The sequence below is a fragment of the Sesamum indicum genome, linkage group LG11 (assembly GCF_000512975.1).
Source record: "Sesamum indicum cultivar Zhongzhi No. 13 linkage group LG11, S_indicum_v1.0, whole genome shotgun sequence".
NCBI lineage: Eukaryota > Viridiplantae > Streptophyta > Magnoliopsida > Lamiales > Pedaliaceae > Sesamum > Sesamum indicum.
The window spans coordinates 9,671,010-9,684,313 of record NC_026155.1 but is presented as its reverse complement, the minus strand read 5'-3'; the positions used below and the strand labels follow the sequence as shown (position 1 = coordinate 9,684,313).

Genomic DNA, 13,304 nt, shown 5'->3' with positions numbered 1-13,304 from the left:
GTTTATATGATAAGTAAATTAACTTTATAATTTAAATATTTTATTTTTTATATTTTTAGTGTGTATATGTAGTGGATGGAAACAACAAAATTAAAATTTTAATCCAGAACGTTATTGAAAGTAAATGCGCTGAGGTGGAGATTTGTGTGTAGAAAAAAGTGAGAATTTAAAGCATAAACAAACAACTAAATAATTAAATACTTAATCAAAGACCAATTAAATTTCATTCAAGAAACAATACATTATGTTGGCTATATTAAATGACTACAAGTGTAAATAATATATAACAAAGAGCTTGAAATTCATTAAAAAGAGACATAAAGAACGAAAGGTGAAATTAAAAAAAGTTAAGAAAAATCTCTATACAAAGTTGGAATTCAAGATTATCTAAGACGTTGAAGAGAGGATTGAGCGATTCGTTAAAAAATAAAATAGAATTTGTGTTGAGGGATGGTTCTCAAAATTTAATCTTGTCAATTTTACTGTGTAAATTATATTTAATAATTGTTAGTAACCAACACATGTGCAGTGGCAATTCAATAATAAGCTTAGATACGACGAATTTTGTTTAAGTTTGATATAATTACAAATATTTTTTTATTATTTAAAAAATTATAAATACTCTCTAATTTTAATGATCGTTTAATAATTAACTCAATCTGTTAATTCCATTAAGTCACCATCCATCCCTTTATAATAAATCACCAAAATGCACTTGTTGACTATAAACTATAACTTTATTTATTTTTAAAAAATATAAACATTTTGTATGGATTAAGTAAAAAAAATATATTCTACAAAGTTTCAAAATTTTCCATCTACCTCAACCGATTTTTTAAAAACTTTATGATTCTTTTTAAAAAAAATACATTAAGAATAAAATTGACAATTACAAACCTCCATCTGCGGATTACATAATTTCATCGAATATCAAAAAGTATTTGTAATTTTTCTAATGACAGAAAAATATTTATAATTATACCAAACCTCGTAAAAACTCATTGTAATTTACCTTCAAATATTTGAATAAAAGAGTACCGGTACAAATTTCTGGACACCTACAATTTTATCAAGAAGCTGCAAAAAATTAGCAGACAAAAGCTTATTACTTCGGGCCTAAAATGAGCTTTTGACTTAAGTGGATTAAAAGCAGAAATTATGAATCACAAATATTCATTTATTTTCAGTAAAGTAAAAAGCTGATAAATGCTAAAAGAAGCTACCGCAGACATCCTGAGAGTATATACATCAAAAAATTCTTGCACAGAAATGTGTTTTCTGCATCCAAGTCTACAAACAGATCCAATCGGGCAACTATGGAAAAACAGAACTGTAAGGAGAAAAAAGGTGTCATGTAAAGACACGTTACATTTACAAGAATGAAAAACTATGTTGTCATTGTGGGGAGATCCTATCTTGAGAGTTCTCTTCAAATAGGTCTGACTGGGAATCACTGCGAGGGATCATCAAGGCAGGCCACTCATCTGGGACCATTAGGAAATAAGCAGACATGGCTTTCCTAAACCTTCTCTTGTATTGTTTTGGAGAAATAACTGTGGGAGAGGCATTTTTGGGCCCCCCGAGGATGCCTGATGCCTTCACCCAAGTCTCAAGATGCTTGTCCCATGTATACTGCCTCATGAAATCGATAATCCCGAGCACCAGCTCGTGCTTTTCCTCATCTACGCCAACCAGCAGCGAGTAGTCCATCACATCTATTGACTGGAACAGCATAAAGAAGAAGAAATTAGTTTAATCGGTCCAGAGCGTAGAAATGATGCACGTGAATGGATTACGGATGGATTGATACAAGTTCTTGGAGCAGAAAACAGTCTAAATGGTAATCATAATCCAACACTAAAACTTGTCTGATATATATACGGTGCTGGAAGAGAGCTCATTCAGCAAGTAATGGCAAGAACTTGACAAAGAAAGAAGTGAAAAGCATCATCTTTTGCAAGTACAATCTGTGCATGAATTTCAGCACCTGAGAATGGTGCTTTCATCTAAGAAAAGGAAAATCAATTTGAAGCTTACAGCAAGAAATGAAGTGTCGTTCCACACAGCTCTCTCCAGCAAACGCTTTGCCTTGGTTCCCAAGAAAATAGGAGAAGTTGGCATAGCCTCTATCAGATTCTGATCAAGCAGAACTTTATTGCTTCCACTTGAATCAGGATTATATCGTGATCGAGAAGATCCTTTAAGGTCATACAGCCGTGTGATATTGCGTCTGAAAAGAAGATTCTCCATCACCAAAACATCCATTCTTGATTCTTTTCCTCCTTTCAGATGCTTGGATGTGACCTTTATGCCAAACACCAACCAAAAAGTAAGCTATGTACAATATATAATATCATTATTCCATACAAGTAGAAAGGAACATGGTTTGGAAGCTCTGAAAATGACAGCCAGCTAAGTCAAAATGGCATAAACTTTTGCATAAGAACAGATTCACCAAAGTCCTGAACAAGTGATTTGAAGAACTGGCTAACAAACAAAGCAGCTTATTGATCAAGAAACTGATTCTAAAACCAATGCATCAATCAGCAGAGTTAACAGGAACAGAGAAGTTGCAAATGACGCAGCCCAATGAAAGCATCTTTATCAGTGTATTTCCAGTGTTTGAGAATTGGTAGCCCGTAAAAAAAAATAAACTGGATATGCTACTGCAGTGGCCCTATTGAACTTGTGACCAAACCAACAGTCTAGGTTTGGTAACTAAATAAGCCCTTGCATCTACAGAGCGAGAACTGCCAAGGACTACCATACCACTAATTTCGATCTTTATCTTACCTTGCAAAGTGAATATCAGATTCAGGGTATCCTAATTGGACTGACTTGGTCCTTGCTTTCTTTTCTTGTTTTTTTTTTTTTCAGTTCGTAGGGGGGATCTAATTGGCCCAACTATGTCAGAATCTCTAGGTTGCCATATCATACAAAACATCCATTTAAACTTGGGATAGATATGTTTGCACAAGCAAGCTGGAAACCAAAATGAACTATAAATATGCATAAATGATTGTTAGCAGAGGTTATTCAAAAGGAAAATACTAATAATCAAGTAGAAACAGTTGATACCTGATAAATGCCTAAGATCTTTGCAAGGCAAGTGGGGCATCCACTATCTATGGATTCAGATAGATACTTGAAATAAGATGGTGCAAACTTAGTAAATGACTCTAGCTCCGTCTTGGTTACTTGTTTGATTATAAATCTGTCATCCAATGTTTTGGCAAAGAAGACATTGCTTTTACCGCCCTGTGCACCCCACTTCTTACAGCGACTAAGAGAGCGGATGAAATCTAACTCACTTGCACAGCAAGTTCTTCTCAAGGCCTCAAACTGCTTGGCGAAATAACATGTCACAGTATACTTCACCTTCCCTGGAGGACCATCATCTGAGAAAGATATTCTGGCATGTAAAGCATTTGGAAATAGAGGGTCCAATCCCGAGAAAGTCCGAGAACCAGAGGACAAGACGCTTTCATCAGCAGAACCAAGACTCCTTAGGGATTCAGAAGGTAACTCATCAAAAGAATGAAGTGAAAGTAAATTAACTGAGTCCAATATTGAAAATGAAGTTGATGATTCCAAAGAATTTTTCTGTTTTTCAGGGTCCTCCAACATAACGTTTTGGTAATCTGGTGACACCAAGGCATATGAAATGATGCTAGTAGGCTCATCATCGTAAATCGGCACAATAGTGTCACTAGAAGCCATAGGCAGCAGTAGCCGAGCACCACTCTGATGAACCAGTTCTCTGAACGATGAGATATAGACAGGATTATATTCACTAATCTTGCCAAGCTTCTGTGCATTTGATGAAGAATTCTTGTTGAATGACCTATACAGAGCTGAAAAAGGTATCCTCACCCAACTACTTGGATTTTCCATATCATTAGGCGTAGCACGCAATGCAGGACGTAAAGGGTAAGCCTCTTCAGCCACAAATCTATCATTTGTGGAGTTACCAACAACTGGTTCTACTGTGGTCAAAATCATTCCAGAAGAAGACTTTCTGGGGAGTCTATTTGGAGATGCAATGAACTCTTTAGAAGCTAGGGTTTCTGGCTGGTGATTCCCAGTCCCCGCAACATCTGAATTATCAGATGCATTTTCCATCACCTGGAACTGGCCCTCTGATCGAGCCCTTCGCACAGTTTTTCCAATTTCCAGGATGTCTGACTGGTTACTCAAATCTGGGCCAGAAGAATGGATAGAGGTGTCCTGTGTATTGCTCAATGTCCGATTTATGTCTGGTGCTTTATGAAAGCCATTAGGAGAGTTAATGTGGCCATGTTTTACCTCATTCAGTACTCCAACAGGACTCATATTCGCAAGAGAAGAGTCCCAGCTGCTGACCCCTCTATGCTGAACCCCAGACCTGGAAACCATATCCATCTCAGTCCTTTTCTCCCTAGAATCTGCAGGTTTCTCCTTTAGCATTGAACTGTTCAAACTTTGAACATTGGACCTAGAAACGTGCACCAGGCGCTGATCCCAGACATATGAATGAAAAACTAACTGCCTTTTCAGTCTGTTGATCTCAAGAATATCAAGCTCTGGCTGACCAGATTTTACTTCCTTTTTAAGCAAGCACAATAATGATTCCTGAACAAAATACCTCCGTCTTTGGTTAGGAACATAGGAAGAAAGGAAAAATTTTAACTCTCTAGCAGCCAGACGAATACACCTCTAGACAGAGTTCAATTGTATGAAAGATATCACATAGTATTGTTTGGTTGTGGAGAACAACATTAGCTCTATAAGTAAACATTAGCACCAAAAGTTGGTTGAAAGCGAATACTGAAAGATTATAACATTCTTTTTTTAACCTGAAAACAAGTTCAATTAAGAACAGAACTCCGAGAACTAGTTGTTACCGAAATTCCATTGACAAATGAAGAGCACACTCGATTTCGTTTATCTAATATATGCTTGCACAAGACAGATAGTCTGCATCAAGGAAGAGGATAACTAATGTTAAGAAAAATCACCTCAAGTTCTTTTGTTTCTTGCTGAAGCATCAATTCCAGTCCTGCTATCTGTTGACCAGATTCAGTTGCTCTCATGCCAGTGCCAGTCTTGATCTTTTCTGAAATCTGATGAAGTACTTCCAACACCTCAGCGAAAAGGAGATTTGCCCTGCTGCGGACCTATAGTTATATGACACCAAGTCCTGAGAATTGTAATCACAATAACCAGGGGAAAAATAAGAGGATTGTCTGTATAATCTTACATCATCAAATTCTTTCTGTACCCACTCCTGTTTGTAATAGTCAAATTCAAGCTTTGGGGGTGGGAGATAGACAGAGTGAAGGTTGATTGGAGCATACCGAAAACATGCAACCATCCTCCCAAAACTGCAGATATTACAACCATGTAAGAGAATGTGAAGGCAATAATCTTCATATCTAGTAAGACAAAGGCACAACTTGAACCATGGGAAAAGTCTATCCGAGCAAAAGAAAAAGATGACATAGGCCTTCAGTTATCTTAAGAAAACAAAACATTGCTTTAAGAAAAACTAAAGAAATCCAACTCCTTAGTACGAAGAAACTAGAAAACAAATGAAACTCTAAAATCACTTTTGAAATGAACCATTACAAATGCCCCCGCTCTGCCTCCCTTTCAAAAGAAAAAAGGAGCAACTCGATCCCTTTATATTAATTGGAGTAAACATGAGATGCCAACAAGAATCCACCAGACTGTCTGTGGAAATTCTAGAACACATCAGGAGTTTATATTGCCTAAAATAAAAAGAACACATACCCATAAAACCTAAGGCAATCTCTGTGAAGGGAATGACCACAGCTTGCAACCCTGCTTGCAGCAGCATGGTTTGAAAAGCTGAGCTCCAAAAATTTTCCAAATGATAAACCCCAGGCAGCATCAGACATTACAACTCTTCTAGTGGCAGGAGGGAAACCATTGGCCCTTGGACAACGTAAGCATCGATGCCACATCCAAATTTTTCCTTCCCTCTCACCTGGCAAGAGGAATTCCTCAAGCTTTTTCACAGAAATTGTAAGGCTGCCTTGTCGATGGGTATAGCAATGGACATGTGCTTCGGAAGGCATGTCACATGTGCGACAACGGTAATCCTGCCAAAAAATTTACAAACCAACATCTGAATCTTCTTCATTTATGTGGGGCCCACATCAGTTTCTATAGACATTCAGAGGGAAATTAGATACCTGGTCAAACAAATGGTCCCGAAGAAATCGACCTAAAGGTTTATCAAAATTTCCATAGTATTTGATTCGGAAAAGATGAGAACGCTCGCATACACTTCCTTTCCACACACATCTTGTTGAAAGGGAAACCAAAATGCTCTGATGATCAGATGCTGAGGGAGGAAAGTCTTCTTGCGCTGGTCCCAACTCCCCAGGGTGATTGATGTTATGCTGTCCGAAAGGTACCAACTCAGAACTGTTCAAATTTGCAGGTGTTTTATTCCCATCAACATGAGAAAACCTAAAGCCTTGTCCTGAAGCCTCAGACTCGAAAACAAGGTTAGAATCTAAAGTATCATTTCCCTCCACTTCATCAAGATAACTCGATGTTTTAGCAACATGACATCCATTAAGTCCCAGCCCACTATTCTCCTTAGGGTGGTGAACAGCAGATAACTGCTCCCACTGAGGACCTAAATCAGGACCAGAATCAGCAATATCCATGTTTCTAGTGGCAGATTCAGCATTTGGAGCTTGAGCAATAGAACCTCTAGACAAAAAAGAGTCTGCCTCAGACATCGGAACTACTCCAGATGACTGTTTGAAATCGGGAAACAGGTCATTTCGTGATGAATTGTTGGGCTGTTCTTGCATTTGAGGCTTTTCAAAGGAAGGAGCACTATAGCCAGGTATCATAGAGATGGACCTGTCAATGCTTGACAGATTATCAGGCAATGCAACTTTTATCGGAGACCTCAAAGGGAGTTCTGGCAGAGAAGCACCTTCATCAGCAAGAAATGAAGTTTCGAGTGCCAAGTGATAAGCAGCAAAAACACCATAATGAACTATGTGTTTAACTTTCTTCAGCTCATCCCCACTGGCACCTTTGAGCAAAACCTGAACCCAACAAGAAGTAACAGTAGCAGTAGAATTAAGGGTAAGAATCTGAAAGGTTCCAATTATAAAATAAACCAATTGATTCTGAAGTACTTATTCATATAAATGAAGAAAACTGAGATTGAAACCTTAATAGCTGTCCAATATCAGTTACTAAATCAACATACTTAAAAGCCTGCACCTCATTGTTAATAGGATGGTATCCACTATTTCTCAAGCATATTATTCCAGCATGTATAAAATATATACTATCGCATTGTCAGTTAGCCAATAGAGCAGTTCTGCCGAAGAGAATCTTGAAATCGTCCATCTTCTTTAACATAGATGTTAAAACTTTAGAATTCATCCACAAGTTAACAAATTACAAATGTCACTCACTAGTTTGCTTTCCTCATTCAATATTCAATCACCATTTCATGACTAAGATTGAAAAATTTAACATGCTATAGCTCATATATAATTGGATTAAGTAGTGCTATCAAGCTTTATATACTAAACAAATAAACAGATTAAATATAATCCAAATAATGCATTATACTCACCGCTCCTAATTTGAATATTGAGAAATATATATATTTGGGATCATTCGTGGAGGTAAAAACAGAAAGCATCAGTTTGTTTGGCACACCAAGAGCTAACATGTCCGCTAAACCTACAATCACTAAATTGGAGAGGCCTTATTTTCCCTTTCCAAATATTTCTATACATCAAAACATATTTCACAAAAAACAGGTGCTTGCAACCCATTAAAGTCTTCTAGACTTACAGTACATCCCAATGGCCGCGGACAACCTTCAAAAAACATCAGTGTCTTTGTTAACTTTTTTCCACCTTGGCCAGCAGTTCCAAGATCTTCTAGAAACTTCTCCACATGAAACGCGTCACAATATCCTAGTTTTGGTGCAGAAAGATTATCAATTGAAGGAACTATTTGTGCACCACTGCAGCGAGCTATACGCTCTAAAAGTGGTCTCTTGATGTTAAGAACCAGTGATATGTTCTTGGCAAGAAGATACTCTTGTGCATATCTAGATACTGATTTTTCTACCAAAAGGACATTTGGGTGGTGTGCATCAATTTTTGCAACAGCCATTTTCAAATGGTCCATTTCCTGCAACAGCAAATGCCAGCAAAGGGCCCATAAGGACAATAGACAAATAATCACTATGTAATAGCAAATTGGCAACCATAAAGTAATCAAGGAGATATTTCCTTCCCGGAAGAAATAGAAAAGATGAAATTCACAGGACCCTTGGGTGATTTCTAAATAGGCATAAATGTTAACGTCAGTTTCTCATCAGCATTACCGTTCTTGTTTTATTGTCTCTACTCTCTCGTACAATATTTCCAACATCCACCATATGATAATTATTTCCTCCCACTCTTTAAGAATTTGGAATTAAATTTGCATTTAAGTTTCTTTGCTAGGTTTACATATTTTTACATGGTTTAATCGGATGTTTATTTGAAAGGAAATCACAGTTCTGTATCTACATTTTAAACACTAACCAAACTTCAACATTAAGAAAAATAAAGAAAAGAGGAAGCAAGATAACAATTTGGTTTTGGCCAAGTAGTTGTGGCGTACCATTTTGTACATTGTATTCATTTGTGTTTCAATCCACTCGTTCCCCCAGTGAATCTGTGGACATGTGATAACTTTTTTGTTTTTTTACTCAACAAATATTCATATTAGTTCCTTGAAAAGTTAAAAAGAAAAAAAATAATGAAGCAATTCTGAAGAGCTTCCGGATTAGGGTCTTGAAAACGCAATCTAAATCATGTACTATGTGCGTACAAGTAATTTATGCATTTTCCGGATAATATTGAAAAACCTAGAAGAGTATAGAGTTCGCTCACAACCTGCTGTAATAAAGTGTCAAAACTTGATAAATGGTTAGCAACCCGTTGGTACTCCAGGGAACCACCAAGCAGTAGTAATCGTGCTTTATCAATTTTTGAAGTCATTCTTCGATGAGCCACATTTTTCTTGCAGACAACCCCTTTAACCACCATACTATTGAGAAAACAGTGAGACTCTCATCAGAATTTTGAAACACTAGAAGACACCAAAAGCATAGACATTAGAGAAGCAATGGATGATCTCAACAGTGCGGGTCAGAAATTTGGATCTTGTTTTCAAATATTCTCTGATTACGTTCATATCTTTAGGAAATCTGAGGGCGGCAAAAATAGGTTAGGAAAAAAGGCAATAAGAGTCCAATCAATAAACCCACTTATCATTTTAGAACTCAGCAAAAGTCCTAGTTACATCCTTCAAATAATGCATGCTAAAAGTGACAGCCAGCACATTAAATAATTGAAAGCTAAGACAGCATAAGATACATATGATGGTACACTCAAAACAAAACTTCATCACTTTCAGTGAGAGTCTAGCATATCTTGGATCCACCATAATCACTCACCACTGACATTACAGGACAATACCCATAATGTCAAAACAGTAACAGCCTTCAATAGTAAAGGAATATTCAAAATTTCTGGATTAGTAAAGCAAACTGATTAATTTCCACTTCTAAATCATGTTTAGTTATATAAGTTTGAACAAGGGTGCAAATGTAATCCGTACATGAACTGATATGCAATGTTAGATAAATATACCTCTCATTTCGACGCCCACAGGCGATGCATTTAACCTTAACGTATCCACCAGGATCCATTCCTCCACCCCTGCTTGTATCCGGCTTTAGAAGAGTAGCAGCTTCCCAAGACAATGTTGTAATAATATCCAACCAACTCTCCTGCTCAGTTGCAGGCAGGTTCTCAACCTGCAAAAGTTGACTTATTAGAGCTCTGAAATGCCCATCAACTACTCTTTTCATGGCCTTTCGATGCTCCTCATTTGACCTATCCCTACTTCGATCTCCAACGATAAAGCTGCTCGAGCGTAGGTAACCCCACTCTCCTGTGGCATCCTCACCAACATCATCGTCGTCGTCGTCACTTATAGGGGCTTCCCTCTCATCCTCTTCATCTTCAGGCTCCGGAGGAAGCCAAATAAGCCCATTGTTTTCATAATCCACAGCTTCAACTTCTTCACCATTTAAACCATCTAATGGAGATGCTCCAGATTGGGCATGATTATCCTGTAGATCTGTTTCTTCCACGACCCTTGTTGCATAGTCCAATCCTTGTGTCTCAATATTTTCAGGTGATAGAGTTGAATTATGACCTGGGTGCAGGTTTTCCTCATTAGAATGCACTTCATGAGGCTCATAGATGCGATCACTCTGACAGTAGTTGATAGTACCATAGCTCCTGTCAGAAGGACTTATGGGAGTAGCTCCAGAATGTGATCCACACATAGGGTAGTCGTCATCCTCGTCATCACTCCTGGGACCACAAATGGCATAATGAGGCAGCAGATGATACTTCAATAGAAGAATCAATAAAGAAATACAGGTTCATGAACTACTCACAATCAAAAGTTCCAATGAATTATATATACTTGGGCAAAAATGTAACATCAGTTTCCAATTAAATGGTCATACCAAACAAAATCCATGAACATAACGAAGTGACAAGGTCTCCAATGAGTAGCCAAATTAAAAAGCAATGAGAGATGACAAAGGCTTCAGCACCACTTCCTGAATGATTACTCCTACTAATGATCCTTCCACTTCGAACTCGGTAAGAGGTGTTCTCCGATATATTCAAATGTGTGGTAACGTCCAGATATAAATTTTGAAAAGCCATTTTGGAGACCACTAGATATACATTAAATCTCTAATGATGTGACTCATTTGAGAAGTTCATCTGCTATTCATTACCAAACACTTAAAAAAATCTCAAAATGAACTCCCAAACCCAAAAGACCATTAATAGACCACTAAGAGTTTTATACAGCATGAGTTTGCTATTTTCTCATCAACTCATGTGAAAATGGAAGATGATTTTTCTTAAAATACCTGCTGCATGATCCAAAGTGGTCGCTGAAAGTATCCCTAGCATCAAGACAGTCCACCTTTTCAGGACTCCTCGCCTGATCCTTTGCTGGCTTTGTATCCATCTGTGTTGACTGGCAAGGGCCTTGACCGAGGGCACACGAAACATGCTGGAAAGACCCTGTAGAATATCCAGCTGAACCAGCACTGCTTCCACTTTTGCAGGTGCAGCAACTAGATTGATTGCTGATCAAACTGGAAGAGGAAGGTGAAGGACTCAGTCCTGGACTTGATCCAATCGTCATGTTATTACCAGTAGCCGACTGTTGCTTCCATTGGTTGAAGCAGTAATTACAAACTCTAATCCTATCCCCATCCTCCCGTCCACTCTTGGGCTCATCAGATAGTGCGGGGATGGAGTTTGCAGTGCACTTGGCACAGAAAACTCGTCCGCACAGCCGACAATGATGCTTGCGGTTAAAAATAGTGAACTGGGAATCACACTCGTAGCACACCCTACAGCTCTCATCGGGCATCCAGAAATCTCTCGACATTTTTGCAGGTTCTGCTCTCCTTGGAATCCATGATTTCACAACGTCAACAATCTCTGACAATTTCTTATTATCGCTACTGCCCATGAACGTATATAAGAATCAAAGCTCATGGTTATGAATCAATCATCAGCCCCAGCCTGGGTAGCTATAGAATTTCCTAGAAAACGGCATAAAGCGGAGATAAAAAAAAAAGAAGAATGATAACCCAATACATGGACATCAGAAATAATCTTTCCAACTGAACAAAAACGAATTAAGAACATCACAAAATCAAGGGATGAGCAGCAAATGAAAACATTCATACCCAAACAATAAACTAAAAAAGAATCACACCACCACATCACCAATTCAAGCTATCAATCAAGAACCCAAATCAGCTGAAAGTTCAACTGGCACCCAGCAACTAATGCAAGTCGACCAAAAACACAAATTATCAACAAAACCCCCGAATTCAAAACCATCGCAAACAACTTCTTCACAACAATAATTTCTTCTTTCCCATAAAATAAAAAAGAAGTACCTTTATTCTGAATCCCCAAGATAGTGTACTGAACTCAATCAACTACTCCGCAACTTCGCCCAAGAAAACCCACCCGTAAATCCAACCAAACTCTTCACACAGCCGCACGCGGACACCTATATGTATGTACGCACCAGCGTATCTATCCAACCACAATAAACAAGAAAATCTAAAACGAAGATTTCTGCGCAAGCAAGAAATGCAAGAGATGGAAGAAACTTGTGGCTCAGGAGCGTCAAAAAGAAAAAGAAACAAATTCCCAAAAAGCAAAAACTAATTGAAGTTCGTGCTGGTGAATTTGGCGGGTTATGACAGTAGCTGTTCTCTTTATTAAAGGGAAAAAAAAAAAACTAAAAAACGACGAAAATGGAAAACGAAAGAGAAGAGTGGTAAGTGCGAAGGTCACGAAAATGGTATGAGTGGGGATAGGGACAGGTGAACCCGAAACTGCAAATACGGAAACGCAGCTAATCACTTGTCTAACACTTACATCATCATTTCTTACATACTAATACTATTATTTACTTCTTCTAATAATTTGTTCTTGAAATTTATTATAATTATTTTTTGTTATTTATAAATATATTTTTTAGTATCAATAATTATCTAACAAAAATTTCATATGATAACTCATTATAGAAGTATATTTATTAGACAAATTATTAATTAATTTTTCAAATAATAATTAATTATTTATAATTATAAAAAATTTCAAAACAGTCAATTGAATTTGCTCTATTTAAAAATTATTTGAATCGTACAATATGGGTCGAGTGTGATTAAAGAATGAATAATAATTCAAAATTCTAAAAGTAAATATAACTTAGAAAGGAAAATACCTTATATTAAAATCGACTTCATAACGTAAAATATAAAATTCGATACTTTTTTAGATATATATTCTCTTTCGTACGCTGCAAATACAAAAATAAGAAGAAGAAGAAGAAGAAGAAAATAATTAGTTGATGTTCTACTTACAAACTTTTCGTCTTAATAGGGTGGATCTAAATAGTCACCCAATTAAGTAGTATAATTATTAGCATATTTATGGAAATTTATTGCTAGATTAAAGCTAAGCTCTAACCAAGTTTACACATTTCAATTTTAAAGATTTAATTATCCATATTTGATTATAAAATGTTATTATTTACATTACATTTACATTTAAATTAAATATAAACCTAATATTCTTGTATGAAAAGTATAAAAATTTTGAACAGATAAAATGGATATACATATTTTCGAAATGAAA

General features: G+C 36.9%; 1 protein-coding gene across 1 annotated transcript; it reads right to left on the bottom strand.

Moving 5' to 3' along the window:
• On the bottom strand, positions 1,160 to 12,499 carry LOC105173728 (1-phosphatidylinositol-3-phosphate 5-kinase FAB1A). Its single transcript, XM_011095594.2, has 12 exons — positions 12,053 to 12,499; positions 11,003 to 11,689; positions 9,696 to 10,427; positions 8,937 to 9,090; positions 7,840 to 8,184; positions 6,198 to 7,073; positions 5,773 to 6,104; positions 5,240 to 5,363; positions 4,998 to 5,156; positions 3,079 to 4,611; positions 2,038 to 2,304; positions 1,160 to 1,722 (listed from the first exon to the last, which is right to left on the bottom strand). Exons 2-12 carry the CDS (start codon positions 11,614 to 11,616, stop codon positions 1,396 to 1,398), a joined length of 5,463 nt encoding a protein of 1,820 aa, XP_011093896.1. The 5' UTR covers positions 11,617 to 11,689; positions 12,053 to 12,499; the 3' UTR covers positions 1,160 to 1,395.

Bases quoted from the DNA above. Each gene is read 5' to 3' on its own strand.
- LOC105173728 (XM_011095594.2), bottom strand. From the start codon at position 11,616: ATGGGCAGTAGCGATAATAAGAAATTGTCAGAGATTGTTGACGTTGTG. The intron at 8,185-8,936 runs GTTGTGAGCGAA...TTGCTGTTGCAG, and splicing joins TTGACACTTTATTACAGCAG to GAAATGGACCATTTGAAAAT. The intron at 1,723-2,037 runs GTAAGCTTCAAA...ATGCTGTTCCAG, and splicing joins ACGACACTTCATTTCTTGCT to TCAATAGATGTGATGGACTA.